The 22,766-nt window shown below is 42.9% G+C and overlaps 1 protein-coding gene across 1 annotated transcript in view; it reads left to right on the top strand.

Annotated features, from left to right (window-relative positions):
• Positions 1 to 21,831, top strand: part of GUCY2F (guanylate cyclase 2F, retinal) — a 79,639-nt gene extending 57,808 nt beyond the window's left edge. The window contains 10 exon segments of the mRNA XM_036924931.2: positions 723 to 867; positions 3,103 to 3,276; positions 4,040 to 4,160; positions 4,162 to 4,233; positions 7,780 to 7,954; positions 11,987 to 12,080; positions 13,144 to 13,148; positions 15,949 to 16,043; positions 21,556 to 21,662; positions 21,747 to 21,831. Of these exon segments, the coding sequence (XP_036780826.2) occupies positions 723 to 867; positions 3,103 to 3,276; positions 4,040 to 4,160; positions 4,162 to 4,233; positions 7,780 to 7,954; positions 11,987 to 12,080; positions 13,144 to 13,148; positions 15,949 to 16,043; positions 21,556 to 21,662; positions 21,747 to 21,831 (1,073 nt within the window).
• The last annotated feature ends 935 nt before the right edge of the window (positions 21,832 to 22,766 follow it).

Genomic DNA, 22,766 nt, shown 5'->3' with positions numbered 1-22,766 from the left:
CAGTATGGCAGATGGAGACTGCCTAGGGTCAAACTCAAATTTTCTTACTAGCCATGAGACTTTGAGCAATTACTCTCTGTGCATCACTTTTCCCTTCTGTAAAATGAAAATGAGAATTCCTACCTCATTGGTTTGTAATGAGAATCAAATAAAATAATTCATTTGAAGTGCTTATCCCACAGCCTGATACATGGTAAATATTCCACTGAAAGTGGAGTTCAAGGACCATCATCCAGGAGGATTTGGATGAGGCCCTGATATATTTACTGGAGTTCTTAATTCCCTTTCCTTAGTGGCCAGCCAGGGCCCAAAGCCTGGACCTGGGCTGGGCCTGGGCCTTAAGGGGGAATAAAGGGGTCTACTGTGGGATTGGAAGACTTATTTGATTTGGGTGTGGGGGAAGGGAGCCATATCATCTAAGGTGTAGTATTAGAACTAACATCAGGCCGGCCACATCTAAACCTCACAGAAGCAGCATAAAGCTATGCCTAAATGGTACTAATAGATCACTTGATAAATTTCTTACCACCTCCTCACTTGACTGATGCATCCTTTGCTCAGATACAATTTATATTCGGGCCACCTAGAATAAGCAAAGGAGATGGCCTTTCTGTGATTATTTCTGACCAACCCCTTTCTTGGCTGAAACTCAATTATTTTTTTGCCAAATCTTGGTGCTTTCTTCATGATTTATAAAAGTTTCTCTTCTTGCTTCTGTACAGAAATGATAGACAGACTCAAGAAACTTCCTCCTGTGTACCGACCAGTGGTTCCTCCTGAGTATGTCCCTCCAGAATGTCTTTGGCTGATGAAGCAGTGCTGGGCTGAGGCTGCACAATAGAGACCAACTTTTGATGAAATAGTTAACCAGATAAGGACTCTGTGAATCTTAGCACTGCTCAGAAGCTAGCCTACCCCAAGCCGACTCCTTGGTTTCTTGTCATATTGTAAGAGGAACTTCTCACAAGAGAAGAAGGCACCGCTCTTGGGGAAGAGGCATGGAAGTGGCTACTTGGAGGCTTTTTGATGCTGGTGCATCCCAGGTGTACAAAGGCTGGTTCAGGTGCTCTTCTGAATCTGAACCTCTGTTCCAGACCATCTACAGTCTGACCTAACCAACCTTTCAAAGGTAGAATTGAACCCCTGGGCATTTGCAAGGCAATGGCATTGAGACCGTTAGAAGACAGGCATCATGGAATCAACAAGGGTCCTCACAGAGTGGTGTTTGCTTTGGAGACCCCAGAGAACTGTGACAAGTATACGATTTAAGTGACGCCAGGTTGTTTTTGGAGGGCCTGGAAAAATATGGGGTGTTTGAGAGGGTGTCCAAGATGGAAGAAAGTACAAATGTGGAGTACAAAAGCAGGGGATTCCTTAGGTTCCTAGGGAACTACTTGAGGCAATGGAGAGCACGAAAAGTGATAATGTCTCTCCTCAAGTGTTGAATTTCTAAAGAGGCCAATTCTTTCTCTAGAACTGGGGACTGAACAGGAGAAATGAGGAAAGGACAGAGAGAGCCCTGCTGAGGAAGTTAGGTGTGGGTCCTAGGCCGGAGCATGCAGTTCAGAGCTTCGTTGAAACTACAGGATACCGAAACTGAGGGCGCTCTCTGTGAGTGCTGTGTCAGCTCTGGCGGAGAGCTTTTGAGCCTGGCTGGAGTACAGCCCTGAGATGCTTTGTGAGTGGCAGGTATCTGAGGCGGAAAAAAGAAAGAGTTGGGTTGAAAGCCTGAGGGGCCCTGCATATGAGGTCATCCGTGTCCCCAGCTAACAATGCCTCCATTAGCCCGGCTAGGTTTCTTGAGGACACTCATACAGGTGTTCGGTAGTATGAAAAGGCAAAGGACCATGAAGGTTAAATTTCTAAAAACTTACTATGAGGCAGGGGAAAAAGCATTTGCCCTGTTGTTGATGCTGGAGATGTTATTTCAGAAGGCAGCAGAGAAGCTGGTGATAGATAGAAGGAGTTCACGTCATATGGCCTCTAAACAAGACATTGCTGGGGCTGCCCTTATTGACATGCTTCAGTGCAAGTTTGGACTGTCTGAAAGACAAGGGTAGCCTTCCAGCTTCCTACTGCTAATAACACTTAAATGAGAAGAGCAGGAGAGGGAGGCTTTCAGGGCTAGGCAATATTGGGAGCTCAAAGCATCTGAAGTGGCTCCTGAGATTACCTGAAGGAACTTGGTGGACATGTCGATGTGGACCAGACTTAGCAGGAAACTCCTAGTGTTGACCTTGGGGCATTGAGTACCCGGTGAAGCCTGTGTGGCCCAGCTGTAGAAAAGGGTTCATTGGGACAGATTCCTAGATGTCTGCTCAGCAAACCAGTCTTTTATTGCTGAGAACACAGCCCTGTGCATGCTGAATACAGCAGCAAGGAGGAGCTATCCCCTCATGGTCCCAAGGTTATGCCAAGCTCCCTGGCTCTGTAGATGGACAGGGTCTCAGGAGTGCATATTGAAAATCTGTGGCATGTAGCCACCTCTAAAGGAACAGGGCACAGGATGGGGGCAGGACCAGTTGAATTTCTCCTTGACCCTGGCTGATAAGAAGGACATGTGCTAGGGGACTTCATTATTCCTGGACTCCATGGCAAGAAATAGGGGTAGATCTTGGGTCATTTTTAAGAAGTCAGAGAACCTCACACTGTCCAAGAACTGACAACACTTTTTGGACCTTAGTAGCATTAGAGGACGAGGATGATTTAGTAGGTTGATGATCGAGAAGGGTAAAACAGCACTCCCTGCCTTCTTTCTCCTTATCCTACTCACAGCTGCCCTGGGCTCAAGACCAAATCCTTTGCCTTTGAAGTGGCTACTATTCATGTGAGAGCACCTCAGCACTGAAGGATCCTGCCAGGAGCACCTTTGCTTAGACTTGAAAGAACAAGAAGGGTAGGGGAAAACCTACTCAGAGAAAAAGGGCCCTGTGACGGGGCCAGGGTGACAACAGGGGTGAGCGATGACTTTTCCTATTTATACCTGGGTTCACCTAAAATGCCCTGGCATTTTAGAGGAAGGGATTTGTGATCAGGGGTTCTGCTCCATCACCTCTGAGTTTGGGGAGTAAGAATCCCCTGGCTCCTCTTTCTATTTTACTTCCAGTTTAAAATTTTCAATAAAGGGAAGAAGACCAATATCATTGATTCTATGCTTCGGGTGTGGGAGCAATATTCTAGAAACTTGGAAGATTTGATCTGGGAGTGGACTGAAGAGCTGGAAATTGAAAAACAGAAAATGGAAAAGCTTCTAACACAGATGCTACCACCATATGTGTGAACACCTGAGGAGTGTGAATCCTTGTCACAGTGTGTTCTATTAAAAATAGACAAAAACTGCCCATCACCTAACTGCTCCTTCCCCTTGTCCTGCACCTCTCTACTTCCAGTTGGTTTGAGTCACACCTTTAAAATCAAAGTAGAATTGGAAACCAAGGGAGTGGAGCACACTTCCTAATTTTCCACTACGTGTGGCTCATGCTGGTCATTTAAGTTTTGTTGCCTCGGTTTTTCCATGTGTCACTTCATGACTTTATCTAGAATTTGACCAATTAAAAGGAGGCAGTTCTTTGAGTTCCCAGAGAAAAGCAGCAGAGTTGTTTTTCTAGGTATTTCCTCCCTTAGTTGAAAGCCTTATCTGTTGCTACAGTTTCCAAGTTTTCCAAGGCATCTTTTCATGTTGTAACATGATCTTGTAGGAGATACTTGGGGAAACTAGTCTCATGCAAAGGTAACCACATTGGAATGGTCCTCGAGTAGGGGGATGGCTAAGGAAGGAGGACAGAGAGCTGAAAAAAACTCCACAAAGGCATCAACCAGGGCTGTCTGTTCAATGCTGTATTCCAGCACCTGGCACATCGTAAGCATTTAATATATATTTGTAGAATAAATGAAATAATTAGTGTTTTCATCCAGGTGACATTTTCTTCCTCATCGTTCCTGTGTCAGTGATGTTCAGAGAAATTGTGTTCTTGCATATGTGTGCGTAGCATGGAAGAGAGCTTTTGCCCCCTGAGGAACAGCTGTGTCTGCTTTTCAGATCAGTTGCTGAATCCTTCAAAAGGCGTCGCACAATTGAACCTGAGGGCTATGACTTGGTCACCTTGCATTTCAGTGACACTGTGTGCCTCACCACCATCTCAGCCATGAGTGAGCCCATTGGGAGGGGTAGATTCTCTCAATGACCTGTAAACACTCTTTGATGCCATTGTTGGCAGCCATGATGTCTACAGGGTAAGTTACTTAGAGAAATATGTTCAAAAATCGGAGGATGCAATTGTATTGAATGCTGTTGTTTAGGAATTAAATTTTAAATAGTGCACCACTTCCATGGGTAACCCATTGGAAATGAAAGCCAGATACAATGCTACAATTTCACCCTTTATAAAATAGCAATCTTGACTCAGGAAGAGATTGCTGATCGATTTCTTTTGAGCCATTTTCTAGAACTGGGACTAAGAAGAGGTTGGAGTCAAAAGGGATATTGCACTTCAGTGGCTAAGTACTCAAAGTGTAGGCAGCATCTCACTAGGCACTGAGGGGTTACAGAAGTATTGGTGTTTTGCCCATAGTTGGTGTCTGTACAGAGTTCCTCTGAGTGAAGTTTGTGCAGATTTAATACATGCTGTTAAAATTTAGTTTCCTCCTTTAGGTACCCTTTCTGTACAGGAGGAACTCTGACATTTCACATGTCAAAGAGCTATTAGACTTGAGGCTCTTTGGGATTGCTACAGGGTAACCAAGAGCCACCTATTGATCTGAGGTCAGGGGAAATGATTAATTGTGAAATTGCAACTTCGGCTCCCGCCTTTCCCCCACCCCTCTAAGCCTGTCAATTTCCACTCTTCCTATGAAAGGTTACAGAAGATGAGTAGTGAACAAATGACTACATTCAGTCATTTTGGTGCCATGCTTCCTTACCTTGCTTCCTTACCCTTGGTTTTATGTGTTGTCTCGTCTCTGTGGAGAAAATGACTAAAAATATCATAGCTGTGCAGGGACATTTCCATGTTGTCTGCAAACATGGAAACTTGTCTTATTGATGGAGAAAGATGCCCCAGGCATCCCATACTTTAGACAGCTCCTCTGTCGCAGGAACCAAGGTTGAACTGGAGAATGAGTAGCTCCATTCATTGGGTCCTTCATAGTAGTCTGAAATGTTCCAACTCTCAAATCACACACAGGGCAGTGTGTTTATCTCAGATGAGACAGGGCCCTTTCAGGTCAGGTAGAGAGCCTCAGGGCTAGGCTAAAGCCACCTAAATAGGGCTCAAAAATAGACATCATACCTGTCAATCAGCAGGAGCTGCAAACTAATCAAGAAGCACACATGGAAACCACAGTGGAGAAAAAAATCCATGGAATCAGACTCCCTGTCCTAAGTTGTTGAACTCAAGCAGCCTGAAGAGAAAAACAAATCACCAATAGCTAATTCAGTTGAAACTAAAATCGAAGATGATTCAGCATGGCCAGTAATACAGCCACTAGTTTAATCAATCCAGCTGATATTGTTTGGACAATTGGTGGGGGTCTTAGGAATGAGGCCATTAGGTATTTTGGTACTTCATGGCTGCAGTAGTGAATTACTGGGCTGTTTGCAGGACAGAGCAGGGCTACATGAATCCAAAAATGGAATCTAATTTTTCAGTCTTGTTTATTAAAAACAACACAGTGCAAAGGAAATAAAAATTGAGCCAGCTGTGAGTCACCAAACCCATTTGTTTTTTTCATTTTCTTTACCTGTAAAATTGGAATCACCTCCCCTGGTACTGGGTAATCTGAAATAGGAGTGAAAAGGCTGCTGAGGAATTATGGGGCTGCTGACTTGTTCTTAGTTTCAGCTCTCCGGCCATCACCCCATCTCAACCAGACCCTTTTCTATACCTCCCTTCTCTTTCTGCATCCTTATGCAGCCCACAGTTCTCCATAGCTGTCTCAGACCAAGGCCAGGCAGCGCTCATGCTCACTGCCCTGCTCGTCTCCTCATCCATATCCTTGAGGACTCCTGAGTGACTGACTCATTGGAGCTCAAGGGTCAGCCCACAGTCTCTGATAATGGCCAGCCAGTGAGTTTCTCCCTCCCGTATCACATCGCCTTCCTCTGTACAGGCACACAGGCTTATTGGAGGGCAGGCCTCCTTTTCTCAAATTGCAATAGGTAAGGCAAGCCCCAGAGGGAAGCATGCTGAGGTACAGAGTCCCGTAGGTGCCAAGGATTGTTGTTACTGGCTATATAGAAAGTCATGAGGAGGGGTCTATTCTGATGACTAAATTTTCTCTGGAGCTGAGTTGTAGCCACAGTCCTATGGCTCATTTCAAGACCTATCAGTACAGATAAGGATACTGAAGCACAGAGAGGTGAAGTGACTTGCCAAGGCCACACAATTTGTAAATGGTGCATCTGGGATTCTAACCAAGGCAGTATGACGTCAGAGTTTCACACTTTTAACTGTTGCATTCTGTGAGTGCAGTTCTCTAGGCGAACATGGATCTGAGCTGGACCCAAACATGTACTAGCAGAGTCTGACCGGCACATATCCTAGAAGTCCTTTCAGCTTACTTACCATTTGGATATGCTTAAAAAGCTTCAATTTCCTAGTCACCTAAAAGAGCGAGCACACTTCTGTGGAGAAAGACGAGGAGCAAAGATTTACCTTTATTTGAACAGGTATCCAGCTCTAAGTGGTCCCTGCAAAGCAGTTTAGGGCTAGTACTGCTGCCCTTCGGAGAGGCGGCCCCAGGAAAGGAGGAGGTATGGCAGTAAAAGACCTAGTTCTCATATCCAGTGAACCGCAAAACTAACTCCACCATATTAGCAAAAAGGTGAAAAAAGCAGGAGGAATGAACTCTTCCACCTCCTTCCTTTCTGGCCTCGAGGCTGCCCTAGCTCATTTACCTGAAATCAGCTAAAGAAATTCTTGCTATTTGCAACAACATGGATGGACCTACAGGGTATCATGCTCAGTGAAATAAGCCAGGCACAAAAAGACAAATACCATATGATTTCACTTATATGTGGAATATAAAAAACAAAACGAACAAAACAGCAGTAGACTCATAGGCACTGAGAAGTGACTAGTGCTTACCATGGAGGAGGGGTTGGGATGGGTGGAATAGGTGAAGGGGATAAAGGGGCACAAAAATCTCAATCACAATATAAATTAGTCATGGGGATGAAAGTGCAGCATACAGAATATAGTCAATAATTCTGTAACATCTTTCTTTGTTGACAGTAACTATACTAGTTCGAGTCAGCATCTAATAATGTATATAATTGTCAAATCACTATGTTGTATACCTGAAAACAATATAAGATTGTATATGAACTATACTTCAGTAAACACACACACACACACACACCTAGGAAAGAATACACTAAGTTAAAGAAAAGTAAAAGAAATGCTTGCAGGCAGCATCATACGCAGTTACCCAGGGTGCTCCTGCGTGGGCATCTGTCCCAGAAATCTCCCCTCTCCCTTCCCCCCAGGAATTACTTGGAGGCTGATAGTTCTATACTACCTGTGAAGCAGTTGCATTTATTAAAGAATCTATGAATGTGGAACCTAGACATCAGAATTTTTAAAAAACAAAGCTCCTTAAGTGATTCTTATGTGCAGCCAGGCCTGTGAATCACCCACAGCCTCTCTTTGTCTTCCTCACTTTACAAGAAGAAGAGCTGGCTGCCATCATATCTCTTAGGCTCTGTGGAAACATGCACATGCACACACACACATGCAAATAAGTTATGTACCTGTTAATTCTATTTCCCTTGATTCCCAGGTAGAGACCATTGGTGGTGCTCACATGGTGGCCTCAGGCGTCCCAAAGAGGAATGGCAGTACGCATGCAGCTGAGATTGCAAACATGTCCCTAGATATCCTGAGCTCCGTGGGTACCTTCAAGATGTGGCACATGCCAGAGGTGCCAGTCAGGGTACGAATAGGCCTGCTCTTAGGTAACAGCAACCAGCTGAAGTAAGAGAAGACATTCCCATGGGTCTCAAGGAAAGACTAGAAAAGTAGGGAGAGAGTAGCAGTTGTCTGATTACTGTTGGCTGGATAGCCAAGTGTCCAGGGTGCATATTTCTTCTATGCCTACCCAAGTTTACTCTGTTCCTACCACCTGCACTCCTCCAGTAGGCAGCAGACCTTATGCTAGGTACTAAGCTCTTTCAGTCTACCTTTCTTTTTAAAGCCAACATTTCTACGTTTGACTATGATACAAGATCAACATGAATATGTTGTAATTAGGGTAGTTTAATTAGTTGAAATCTCAACTCCTGAAGTATTTTTTCCCTACACTACTCCCCACTTGCTTGAATCTCTTCAGGATCTCCCCTTCTTTGTGGCTTTCCCATCTATCTTCACACATTCACAGGTATCTTGAGAGGTATCTCACTTGATGTTACAAATATCTCACCTACTAGCCCCTCTTGCTTCCCTCTCCTCTCCCCTCCTCTTTATCCTTGCTTTGCTTTTCTAGGCTCTTTTTCTTTCCTTTTCATCCCTTTCCTACCACATTTGTTAGAAGAATGATTGATGCTGACTGTGCCATTTCTTCACTGCCCACTCCCTCTTCAACCCCTTTGCAATCTGGCTTCAGCCCTCAACACTTTTCCCAGTCCTCATTTGCCCTTCTCTCTGCAACATTTGATATTCTTGACAGTCCTCCCTCAGTTAGTTTCTATGACATGCTCCTCACTCTCTGAATGCTTCTTTTCCATTTCATTTACTGGCTCAGTTAGGAATTCCTATTCTACAGCTGTGGATGCTCCAACATTTTCTGCAAAGCTTTGAGTTGTGGTCTTGATGCTGTCTGCACATTCTGACCTCGAATTCATTTCTCAACCCACTCCAACCTGGCTTTCATTGTCTACCACTGTCTGACAATCTCTTCTGTCTCTATCTGTCCCTGAATCTGATATTCCCCAGGGTTCTGTCTTCATCCACTGTTTTTCTCCCTTGATATACTCTTCTGGGTGATCTCATTCATGTCTATGGTTTAACTACCACTTGTATGTTGATGACTTCCAACTCCACAATGTCAGCGCATATCTTCTTCCTTAAGCTTCAGCCTTGTATATCATACTTGCTGCTGACATGTCCACCTGAATGTTCCACATGGACCTCAGACTCAACACATCCAAAACAGAATTATTTTCTTCCCACACATAAACTTCCTCCTCCTCCTTTTTATTTTTTTCTACTTTAGTTGGTACCATCACTCGCCTAGTTATTCCACTTAATCTTGGGGGGTCATCCTCCTTGAATCTTCCCTCATCCTGACCTTCACCATTCAACCAGTTACTAAGTCTTGAATAATTTACATTTTAAAGACTTCTTGAATCTCTCTTGTCTCTTCTTGGCTCTCCTTGAATCTAGGCCACCAGCATCTCTTGCTTGGATTATTGCACTAACAATTTTCTTGCTGCTACTCTTGTTTCTTTCTATCCAGCCTTCTCATAGACATCAGCATAACCTGTGTTTGCTTTACTGTCCTTTCATTAGACTCTAAGCTCCTTGATGGCAGGAACCATATCTTACTCATGATTGTATCCCAAATAATTAGCACACAGCTGGTGTTCTTTTTAAAGAAAAGCCCCAATCTCTATGTGTGCTTCAGTTTTGTATTTCCAACCTCTCTAAGCATATCTGTTCTTGTATGCTTCACCATTACTTCAAACTCAACTTATCTAAAACTTCAAGTCATCTTTTCCTGCAAACCAGCATCAGTTCATAAACCCATGCCAATTTCCTCATGGTTGTCAATCAGACAGCCAACAAGTCTATTGGTTCTCTTTTCATGATGTCGCTCTTTTTATTTTTTCATTTTTATTTATTTATTTTGGTATCATTAATCTACAATTACATGAGTGACATTATGGTTACTAGACTCCCCCCATTATCAAGTCCCCCCCACATGCCTCATTATGGTCACTGTCCATCAGCGTAGTAAGATGCTATAGAATCACTACTTGTCTTCTCTGTGTTCTACTGCCCTCCCTGTGCCCCCCACCTCCTACATTATGTCTGCTAATCGTACTGCCCCTTTTCTCCCTTGTCCCTCCCTTCCCATCCATCCTCCCCAGTCCCTTTCCCTTTGGTAACTGTTAGTCCATTCTTGGGTTCTGTGCTTCTGCTGCTGTTTTGTTCCTTCAGTTTTTCTTTGTTCTTATACTCCACATATGAGTGAAATCATTTGATGTTTGTCTTTCTCTGCCTGGCTTATTTCACTGAGCATAATACCCTCTAGCTCCATCCATGTTGTTGCAAATGGTAGGATTTGTTTTCTTCTTATGGCTGAATAATGTTCCATTGTGTATATGTACCACATCTTCTTTATCCATTCATCTACTGATGGACACTTAGGTTGCTTCCATTTCTTGGTTATTGTAAATAGTACTGTGATAAACATAGGGGTGCATATGTCTTTTTCAAACTGGGCTGCTGCATTCTTAGGGTATGATGTTGCTCTTTTATCTCCCCTTTGTGTGCTCCCCCTCCAGATCATCACCTCCTTTCTAGACCACACAACTTTGTGCTTAGATGAGGGAAACAGTCACCTAACCGGTTTTACTTTCTCCCCTTTCAGTGCATTCTATACACTGGCTTGAGAAAATGAAAAGAATATTTATTTTCATCATGTAGTTTGCTGGTCAAAATTCTCTAGTGGTTCAAGGTCCTCCATCTTGTACAACCCAATATCCAACCTTATCTCCAGTTTCTCCTTAGCCACCTATACTAGGCAGACTGCTTTCTCTAAGACTTTCCTCCAATTCCATGCTCAATCCCAACCACAAACCTTTGATTTGTGTCCCTTTTCTCCTATTCAAATCCTACACACCTATCAAGATCTAAATGAAATCTTACCTTCTCCATGGGATCCTTCTTGACTGAACCAGGTCCTAATAAGCAACCCCTCCTCCATTTTCTAAACTATTATAGTATTTCTGCCTGTAGCATTTATCTCAACTCAACCGTCCATTGTCTTGAGTTGTTGCTTAATTGCTTCCTGTTTGGTAGTCTCTTCAATTAGACCATAAACTGCTGGAGAACTGAGACCATGTTTTCTTATTCCTCTTGGAACTTAGCTCAGTGCTCAATGAATGCTTCTGAATGGGTGAGAAATGAATTAAAAAGAGAACCATATGTTTTGTAGCTCTTATGTATTTTGATTCTTAAAAATTAAGCTTCAGAAAAAACTTTTTTAAAGCAAAAACAGTTACTTTGTCTAACTCAGGAAATAGCAAAAAGATAATGCTGAACATTTTTTTCAGATAGAAATAGAGCAGAGACCAGAAAGGTAAAGGTGGAGCACTATCTAGACACTCCTGAACTCTGTTTTCACTATGGCTGCTGAAGATTTTTTCAAGTAATGTCCACTCTGAACACCTAACACAGCATAGTGAAATGTAACAACAAAAGCCATTCTGAGGGCAAATAGAAAATATTCTTGGATTATCTATAGCTACTGTTCTTCCATGTCCCTAACACAAATGATTGAAAGTCAATTTTACTTCTTTTCACATGTTCTGACTGTGTTAACAATAGTTCTCTTAATAGACACAGTCTGGGGGACAGAGGGGGACAGATAGCTCTATGAGATCCCTCCTTCCAAACCTAAGGAACAACAAAGAAGTCACATTTTTCCTTGTGACAATTGTGCTTGGATACTGAGTCCCTGCCCAGGCCCTTCTGGTTTGGGTTTAATGCTTATCTGTCCCTGTTGACAGATAGAAACATTTGGGTGTAGCTGTTACTTGGAATAGAGGTATAAATCAGAAGGGAGTCATGTCTGCATCATTATAAACTTGCTTTCTTGTAGGGCAAAGAGTTCATTACTCATAAGACATCCTTCAGATTCCCAGGGCTATTTGGTGTCAGCATTATTCTTTTGTGTAGTTACATTCCTTCCCCTGGCAGTGTTCCTCTAATTAGGATCAGAAGCATACCTGTTGACTGCAATCACACCACCTGCTACTCTATAGGGTCAGTTGTTGCTGGAGTGGTGAGCCTCACTATGCCCAGATACTGTTTGTTTGGAGACACTGTGAACACAGCTTCTCAGATACAATAAACAGGGTTACATGAGTACCTACAGAGGGATAGATGGGATGGTCACCTTCTGGTGTTGAGAAGGTGATTGTTCCTCAAGGGAAGGGAAAAAGAACAGGGTACATGATGTTTTAATGTTTTAAAAGAAAATAAAAGATAATTTGAGAAGATAAAGAGATTTAACACACATATCTCTTGGTCTCTAATGGCAAACCAGTAGGGGGTGATGTTGGATTGAACACGTAACTTTTTTGTTCTAGAATGAAGCTGTTAGCTAAGTGACACTGAAACAGCCAGTTGATTTGATCAAAACAACTAAAAAAAAAATCCTTTGGATAAAGGAAAAAATTGGCCAGCCTAGTGGGTTTGGGGGTAATCATGTTGAAAAAATAAATAGGTAAGGGACTGACATTTTTAGGTTTACAACTAGTTTATGGAAATAAACCCAGAGCCAGCTGCCTCCCAGCCTGGATGCTGTTTGCTGCTTTAGTCTTCTTTTTGAACTAGTTAGGACCCCAAGAGTTCTGGGTTCATCAATTAGCCCCCTAGAATTTAGTTGCAATAATCCCTCAAACCGAGGAGCTTGTAATTCTGAAATAATTAATTCCAACTTGTCTGTATATAAAACCCTTAATTTCTATCAAAACAGGCATGGAATCAAAGATATCATTTATTCTCCCCTTCTTTGAGAAGAAAACTGTATAAACCATTATGCCATTTTTTTTGTTGCTGGCACCTCTTTCTTGGTTATTTAGTGCCACTACTAAGGCAATGGCAGCATCACAAGGTGACCTACCTATATCATAGTTGAACAAAGTGATTTGTTCATGCTAGTATGGGAAAAGCATAAAGAACAATAGATTCTATATGCAGTTTTCATGGATTTTTCTACTTTAAAAAAACAAACAGGTAAGCCTTTAGCAGTCCTGGATCTGGCAGCTACTAGGCAAGAAAAGCTATTTGCAGACTTCAACAACATACACAAACTAGTCCCTGATGATATGGTGGCCTATATCACAGTGGGTGGTGCCCTGTCTGACCCCAGTCCTCATCACTCATGTGCAGAAACAGGCTTGCACAATGGGTCCAGTCTTAGTCAATCTAGCCTGTGCAACCATGATTAAGGAGGCAGCACAGAACTTAGAAGCTGTTGTTGGAATAAATTTTCTGACATCTGGGAAAGTCTTCAAACTCTACAGACACAGCAGCAGCCATGGAAGTAGTCATCCAGGAACTGCGGCATGCATATGACTTTGCTCTTGAAGTGCAATGCAAGAGGAAGTGAAATTGATAATGGAACCACCATGCAGAGTTGGCACAGTACTCTGGGCTGATGGGAGCTTGCAGAAGACCAAAGTCATATTCTGGTCTGCACCAGGGAAACTCTACACATTTCACATTGGAAATAGAGAGCTGAGAGCAGAAATTGAATTTTCAGAATCAGGCAGCACCTTGTCCAGGGATCAGATAGGAAGAAGAAAATTGAGTGAATCATGCACAGCAGGTGTTTATTAAGCACTGATTACATAAGCACAAGGAAGACATTGTGAGGGATACAAAGAATCATACACATGTGGTCTGTGCACTGAAAGGAGCTTTTAGTGTGCACTAACATGTTTCTAGAAGCTAATGACTATTGCTAAAATGTGGCCTTAAACTCCACACCTGATAGACAATCTGTAAAGAGGTGGCTTCATGGTGGACATGAGACCAGGACACGTCACAGGTCTATCAAAAAATCAATTTCATGAGTATGTCCTTTGTGCCCAGTTGAACCTACTGATTCTGGAATGGAAGTGACAAGTGACCCAGCCCTGGAGGGTCCTCCTTGCCACACAACTGGACGGTGTCTGGAATGAGCTATCTCATGCTTTTCAGCTGTGTGCTCCCCACTAGTGAAAGGCTCCCTGACAAGCCATGCTAGTGGAATGGCACACATAGGGCTGGCTAGGGACACACCAGGTGAACATGTGATGTTTAGGAATGGGACAGCCCTTTCTCAACAGAGGTTTTGGGTGACCATGAGTTTGTGATGAAGATACAAACAGTACTGAGGTGTCAAGAGAAAGAAAGTCACTATGAGTACACATAGCAGAAATTTCTTGCAATTCTTTTCAGCCATGGCTTCCTATTTAGATTGTACTTAGCTTCTAAAAGAATTAGTTTCTCAACTGTGTGTGAGAATAAGTCTGGGGCTTGTTCAGACTCAACCTGAACATGGTCTTATTTCATAGAATGACAGTTTTCAGAAGGATCAAGAATCCTACCTCAGTTAATAAATGATTGTTCTCCACCAAAGAATTACACTTAGTTTCTAAATAAAATTTTCAGTTGTAGTTCCCTATGTAGAGCTCTTATCCCAGGTTAAGATCATTAGATGGAAAATAATACGTTCATGTGTGTACACAGCTCGATGCACTCACCCATAGGGCAGCTATAAATGTACAGGTTCCAAAGGATGTTGACAGCAGTCTTGGGACATTTCCCACTGATGTTTCATTTTGTTTTGTTTTGTTTTTTATTAAAGTATTATTGATATACAATCTTATGAAGGTTTCACATGAACAACAAACACTGTGGTTTCAACATTCACCAATATTAAGTCCTCACCCCACCTACTGCAGTCACTGTCTATCAGTGTAGTAAAATGCTATAAAGTCATTACTTGTCTTCTCTGTGAAGATCTATGTATATTGTAATTGTGAGTCATAGTGTCCCTTAGTCCCCCTCTCCCTCCCCATGCACACTCCCCAACCCCTCCCCATTTGGTAACCACTAGTCATTTCTTGGAGTCTATGAGTCTGCTGCTATTTTGTTTCTTCAGTTTTGCTTTGTTTTTATACTCCACAAATGAGGGAAGTCATGTGGTACTTATCTTTCTCCACCTGGCTTGTTTCACTGAGCATAATAACCTCTGGCTCCATCCATGTTGTTGTAAATGGTAGGATTTATTTTCTTTTTATGGCTGAATAGTATTCCCTTGTGTATATGTACTACCTCTTCTTTATCCATTCATCTACTGATGGACACTTAGGTTGCTTCCATATCTTGGCTATTGCAAATAGTGCTATGATAAACATAGGGGTGCATGTGTCTTTTTGAATCTGGGCTGCTGCATTCTTAGGGTAAATTCCTAGGAGTGGAATTCCTGGGTCATATGGTATTTCTATTTCTAGTTTTTTGAGGGACCTCTGTACTGCTTTCCACAATGGTTGAACTAATTTACATTCCCACCAGCAGTGTAGGAGGGTTCACCTTTCTCCACATCCTTCCCAGCATTTGTTGTTTGTCTTTAGGATGTTGGCCATCCTTACTGGTGTGAGGTGATAGCTCATTGTGGTTTTAATTTGCATTTCTCTGATGATTAGCAATGTGGAGCATCTTTTCATGTGCCTGTCGGCCAACTGATGTTTCTTTTTAAGTACAGCAATATTGAAAGATAGAACTATGGACGTATATGGAAAAGACACCCTTTTTTCCTCTTAAGTAGGAGATGTAAACCTTGGGAGTTCAGCCCTGGCAGCAGCCTGTGAGAGAGGCTCCTCAAGGCTAACTTCTCTCAGAAGAGGTCACATTTCAGTTGAGATCACAATAGTGATTACTGGTTTCTTCACCTCAACCCTTGAGTTAAATTAATACCTTTGTCTAGCATGGGCTTTCCTCTGAGATGGTGTCTAGGAGGCTGATAGGTGCTACAGCTCTCACCTTATTTGGGCCTGGTGAGGAAGACCATCACTCCCCGCCCCATCCTCCCGTGAAACCCTAACTAAAACTCGCTCTCAGGGACTTTGCTTAGGGTCTAGTTCATTTAGAAGTGGGGGTATTTATTACATTAATATTTTCTCATTAGTTTTATCCCAAAGGCTCCAAAGTCATGCCTCTCTTTCTTTTACAGTTTATCACATTCGTGTCAGTCACAGCACAGTGACAATTCTTCAAGCTCTGAATGAGGGCCGTGAAGTGGAGCTTCAAGGAAGGACAGAGCTCAGGGTATAATGTCCTTTTGTTATTTGAATGAAACCACTCGTACCCACCTGCTTCTGGAGAGGTCATGGTCTGCTGAAATTTACCTGGGTGTCTGAGACTCAGCCATAATTTGGGCAGAATTTCCAGCTCCATCTGCAGTTCCCAAACGACTATTTCCTTTTGCCTTGGTTTTCTTTTCTTCAAACTACAGCTGCAGTCAGGAGGATTGTTAAAACACCTTCTGCATTTTTTAGACTACAAATTGCATCCTTCTCTCCTAAAAAATTGCCTGGGATTTGGCTTTCCAATGAGCTGCATTATTATTTACACTTTCTAACTTCCATTTTATTTCCTCTTCGGCAGTGCCAGACGTTGTTCAATAAGCTACAGTACTGGGGAGGAGTTTGGGTCTCTATTTGCCTGCTCAGCAGCTACCCTTTCTGACTTTTCATCCACACCGTTGACCCTTGTTTACAGAGAGGCTTTATGTCTTTCTGCAAGGACCAGGAAGGATAAAGTCAGTTCCTATGAAGGACAAACATTTGTAGCACTTTTTCTTTCTGCTAGGACTATCACTTGATCTGGGATTTGGGGTCAGAATACTTTTCCTTTTTCTTAAAAAAATATGTTCTAGTTCTACTGGATTCTTTTTATCTTCCCCTGGATGACCCGAGAGCCCCTGGCTGTCCCAGTTGTAAAAGATTCCAGCGATCTAACTCCTTCATTTTCAGATGAAGTACCAAAGTCCAGAATGGTGAAGTCATTTGGTCAGGATCACACAGTCAATTGATAGCAGGATCAAAACCCAGGAAGCCTGACTTGGCAATCAGTACCCTTTGTATGATCCCATTGTGCATGCACATTATTTCCTCAGTGATTATTCTTGGGCAGAGCAAAACCTGGGCACTGAGTGGTCCATAATTTGTTTCTGTCATTGGCATACCTTCCCCAAATGGTGGCAATTTACATGTAAAAGGATTTCAGAAGTTAAAGGTTAGAAGGCCTGCTTCTAGTTGATCAGTTTTTTTCCAGTTAGTTCTAGTTTGTCCCTTCTAAAAGAACCTTAATATCATCCAGCAGGTGGGATGAGTCATTTATGAGCGGACAGAGGTTCCTTTCCCACCTCTGTGGAAAGATCAGTGAGATGACGTGGGTGGAAATGTTCCTTGGACAGTGAATCAAATCACCCAAGGCTTTTGTGATCCCTCTATACATTTGTCATTTCTCAGCAGAGGAGGACAAAGGCAGCTGGGTTTCCTGAAGCACTTTCCGCTCTGTATTGCTGGGCATAGGTTCCCTCGTTTAAAAGCTGAGGATCTGAAGAGGTGCCACTTTTGAAACTGAAAAGGAAAAATATGCCCTCACCCCCATGGTTTTTAGTGCCCCTCAAAGTCCAGTCAGGAGCAGTCTCTTCTTTGGGTGTTTCAAGTACAAAAACAGGACTCCCTCCAAAGGACCCATTGCAGCATCACAGTGTCCCCCGTCTCAGGGAATCTGGGAACATGCTCCAGCAAGTTGGAGGAAGAGGTAGAGAGAGGCTTCCCCTAAGGCTCAGACCTTAGTTATTGGGGTGGCAGGGGCTTCCTGAGGACAAGAGATTGAGAGGGAGATACTGAGAAAGAAGAAGAGAGGGGGCCCTAGGGGAAGGAAGGGAAATGAGAAGAAGGAAGAGGACAGGAAGTAAGATCCAAAGAAAGGAAGGGAGAGGAGGGAAGATCTTTTCTGCCTCTGTATACCTCCCCACCAGAGGTAGGTACTGGGCATTACTGGGAGACAGGGGATTCCTTGTTCCTTGGGTGCATGCAGTATATCCCCAACAAGACCACATCAGCAGCACAATTTAGAAATTCTGATTTAACATTTCACCTGCTGGAAAGCAAGAATCGCTCTAGTACATGGGTCAGGAGGACTACATTTGATGGCTAGCCAGGTGTGCTGTCAAAGATGATGGCTAAAGACATCGTCTGTTCTAGCTGGCTGATGTTTGAAATTCCTCCATCAGAGCCTCTTCTCTTGGGCTTAAAGATTGGATCCAGTAAAAATAATAACTCCCCCTGGCCCCTGCCCCTGCCCCATCCCATCTCCTTTATTGTAGTGATGACACTTTAAGTTGTTTCTCCTAGTGGAATCAAAGACGTGCGTTGGACTGGATAAGCGAAGAAAACAGAGCAGTGAGTAACTGGGTGGTACAAAGATAGGGACCACAATGAGGAAGCTGAGATAGCTTGTGGGAGGATTCATTTAGAGATGAGCTTGGGGGAGGACTCGGCCTCTCTGGGGAGCTGTCCTTCTGCCATTTCAACCCCCTCCTGTACTATACTGCCAACAAATCATCAGTGCTTAACTGGTAAATTCTGCTTTTTAAAATATTTCTTTCCCAATGGTCTGGTGATAACTCACCTCATTACCTCTTCTATACGAGTCCTGTTTCAGTTACCATTTCCTGACAAATTTGAAGCTCTTTGCCGGAGACTTTGTATATATCTAGGTTCATTGGTTGTATTTACCAGAGCCTCTTTGGTAGATTTACATTCTGAGAAGACTTTCCCAAATGGTTGTTCTCAATCAGTTTATGTTGTCTTTGCCAGAGGTGAAGACTTTCTGACCTTCTCTCTGAATTCTAGGGTTAAATAGCATTTGAGTATCAGGCTTCTAAGCAGTAGTCTTGCTTTGTTTGTGATTTCTCCCTTTTCCCCAACTTCTTCCACCCCTACACTCAACCCCTAACAGACACACACATGCATGAACATGTGCAAGCATGTGCACACACACACACACACAAACGCACACAAACCAGTAATTGAGTTAAGAAACAATGAGGTTGTGCTGACACAGTCATGAAGGTCACAAGGTCTGCTCTGTAATTCTTGTCCCATCAAGGACTCAATGTGTGACACTGGACAAGTAACTTTATCTTCTCTGTGCTTCCATTTATTCACATACAGGCCTCTTCTGACCTGTGATTATCGGAAAACTCATTAATCACAAGCTTTAAAATTCTCAACAGTTGCATTTTGGCCTCTAGACCTGCCCCTTGGCTCCAGCATGTGAGAAAAGCTATAACAGTGTGGAAGGAAGAGCATTTAAAATTTGGCATCTAAGATGTTAACTAGATTTATTGTGGTGATAATTTCACAATATATACAAACTATGGTGTACACCTGAAATCAATATAATGCACACCTGAAACTAACATAATGTTGTATGTCAGTCATATCTCAATTTAAAAAGCAGCAAAGTCATAGTAAAAAAACACATAAGATTTGGACTCTAGTGGGAGTTGGTATAAGTCCCTGCTATGCCTGCTTATTGACAAGTCATTTAATCTCCATGAACCTCAGTGTCCCTATTTGCAGAGTGATGTTAATAATGAACCTACTTTCCAGACTTTTGGTGAGAATTAAATAAGACAGGAGATGCCAAAGTGTCTTAAAGGTGTCAGGCCAGAGTAAGATGCAATTATTTGGAGGGTCTCTGGGACTGCCTAGGGATTGATACTGAATCAAGGAGTTTGCTTTAGGCTTTAGTTGTTGCATGCTTGTTTTACCTCTCACTCTCCCTTCAGAAGAATTTTGGAAGTAGGGTGGGTAAACACAGCTAGGATTCTAAGAATTCTCCTGGGTGGGCTCCAGAACCTCAGAGAGCCCCTGGAGCTCCCCTACATGCTCTGATTTGGAAGCTTGCCTGAGTCCATGACACTCCCATCATCTTTTTCAACCATAGGTTTTGGCACCCCAAAGTGTCCCAGGATGCACCCAAATATCTGGACAATCCTGGCATCTACAAAGCTCCTGTGAGGATTGGCATGTTTTCTTGGTAGCCTCTAGATCTCCAGACAAACAGTCAAATACAGCTGAGGGTTGAGCTCTTTTTTTAAATTAAAGTATCATTGATATACAATCCTATATTGGTTTCAAATATACCACACAGTGGCTCAACAGTTACCCATATTATTAAATCTTCATTCCCAGGTTGAGCTTTAAGAGTATGTTTTACCAAAATGAGGTCCAATGATACCTTGAGTGTTCTAAGTGCTCAAGGGTTGAGAATTCCAGTAAATGGAACAGTCTGATTATTTACTTGACTGTTCTGCAGAACACACTGCACTAGGTTCTGTGAGGAAAAGAAAGAGCTTAGGAGGCAGAAGAGTTGGGCCTGTGTTTAGAGCCCAAGACATGGCCTGAGAATGTTTTTTATTTAATAACATTATGAGTTCCTTAAGGACAGAGCTATCACTGTGTTCCCAGCCCTGGTACAGCAAGGGTGGAATAAATGTAAGAATGAGTGATTTGAGTAAAGTCTCAAGTTGTTCACCTCTCCTGAAAACAGAGTGGCCCCAAAGAGTCCAACTATTTGAGGTTTAGGGTGAGTTGGTTGTCAGTTAATGGAGGTTATGCTGCTGTGGTGGTAATTCTCTTCTTACTTGCGTCATGGAGAACTTGTTCAGAGCCTTGAACCAAATACTTGTAAAATGCTTTGCGATTCTTCAATTAAATGTGCTAATTATTATTATGGTTGTCATTATTGTTAAGGGATAAATATATGTGATGTAGAATAGAGAACAGTGGATTTGATATTTAAAGGGGCAAACCTAATTGGAATTTCTAAGTTAAACAATTTAGAACTCTTCCAAATGAGATCTGCCGAGGGTGAGACCATATTTGAGATTAATGGGTTGGAAACACATCCCATTACTTTTCTCAGTCTTAGTAAACACATTTTTTTTCTTATGGATTGGAGGAAATGAGAAGACTGACAAAGAGAATTAAAAGGATGAGAGAGAAACACATTGAGAAGAGGAAAGATGGGAGAGCAGAGCAAACACAGAAAACTCGTCTCCTCTGAGGTCATCACTCAGGCTCTGGGGTGACCAGCTTGAGTTTATGCTCCCTTTCCCTTCTCAGACTTAGGGCTCTTGACAAGCAACTAACTGGGCAGTAGATGGAGGTGTTCCTGAGGTCTCTCTCTACCTGTAAGAATTCCTCGGCAGGAGGGAAAGAACTCTGCAGACCTCTCAAAGCAGCCATGATGCCCTGGGCTTGAAAACAAAGTTGCACAGCCTGCCTTCCATTTCTATTTCCTTTTTCGGCTTTGTGAGAGCTGTTGGATGGCGGGGTGTTGTGGGGGAGGCAGACTCTCAATGTACGTACTCTAGATACAAAAGAAAATGGGTTGCCTAGTGCTAAAAGATCAGGGCAAAAATGACAAAGAAAATCTTCAACTGAGCATCCAGATGTTTGGTTGCTATGAAGCCAAACAGCCACACATTCTCAAAGATGGAGCTGCGTGGTGGTGGGTAGACAAAACATCTGGATGACAGCTTGAAATGGTGTTCACTTTTCATCTGGCTGCTGTGGCAGCTTATGGAGCTTGCCTGAGCCTCAGGTATATATGGCAAGGAAGCTGTGTAGGAAAGAAGACTCCAGGGAGTAGTGACAAGGGGAAAGCAGAGGCAATTTCTGAGCCAAACGTAATGCTTGTACCCTATTGACTGGAAGGACTTCTTTAGGAAAATTGGTTATATAGCGTGCTTAAGATTTCCTGTATTTTCTATAATAACGGCAAAGGCACTGAAGAGAACTTCTGGCTGCTTGGAAAAAAAGGCTTCACAAAGCCACTTCCTGTGTCCCCACCAGTGGGTAAGTGGAGTTCACACTTAATTAGAGTCTTCCTATGTCCTGCTTGCCATGCTCTCTTTACTATTTTTGTGTCTCCCCTGCCCTGCAGGCAAGTGGGCCATGGCCGGCAACCAGTAGAGATCGCAGCCTTCCAAAGAACAGCAGAAAGGCAGCTGGTAAGAAACAAGCCATAAGGTAATGGCGAGCAGGAAAACAGAGCACAAGAGCTTGCCAGATTTTTAATAGCTGGGGCTCCCTTTGGCATGGGTACCAGTCTCAGACTACACACTGTTGGCAGAGTGTGATGGAGCTGGTGAATTTCCAAGCTCCACTGAGTTGTGCGAAAACCTTGTGGGGAGGCCTATTGCAGAGTGATCTGCAACTGGGGAAGGTCAGTCGTCCTGGCAGAAGAGACCCTTGCCTCCTGTACTGATAACACATTTGAATGTTAACAAGGCTGGCCTTGTTATCCAGTTATCAGGCAGGTGCTCCTGTTTCTTTCATTGCCCAGCACCTGGGCCACATAATAAGCTGCCCCAGGTCTTTAGAGACTCACATCTACCTAAGCAAATGAGCAATATTATGATGACCCCCTTTTCCCACGATCTTTTGGCAAGACTGACTCTGAAGGGATGCTTATATCATTTCCTCTGGAGGTCCTGCCCAATCCCTTGGCATTGCCAACCAAAATAAGACTACTCCTTGACTGCCTGGCTTGAATTCAGGAGACTTTCCACTATCCCTCCTCCCCTCCTAGAGTGGTATGATTCTGAAGCAGCAACAACAGCCTAATTATCAAGAATTCTTCCCACATATTTATCTCTGAGGAACCCATTGCCTCCTTGGGCTCCTGTTAGTATTTATTATCTTCCTTATCTTGCTTTCTTATTCTCTCTTTCATGGACACTTAGGCCCTAAGACCCATTACTCCCTCCACTTACCCTTGGAAATCACAAGATCTTAAGGTAAACATTAGGGCATCTCCACACACTCCTGCTCCCTTGTGTTTTTTAGCATGGTCCAGAATAATCACAATTCTAGCAGCAGCTACTAAAGGCATTCATATACTTGCTATTTTTCCATTAGCCTCTGTTGACTTTCTCAGCTTTTCATGACTATTTCTCTCCTA

Source organism: Manis pentadactyla, chromosome X (assembly GCF_030020395.1).
Source record: "Manis pentadactyla isolate mManPen7 chromosome X, mManPen7.hap1, whole genome shotgun sequence".
NCBI lineage: Eukaryota > Metazoa > Chordata > Mammalia > Pholidota > Manidae > Manis > Manis pentadactyla.
This window is presented reverse-complemented; position numbering and strand designations above follow the sequence as displayed.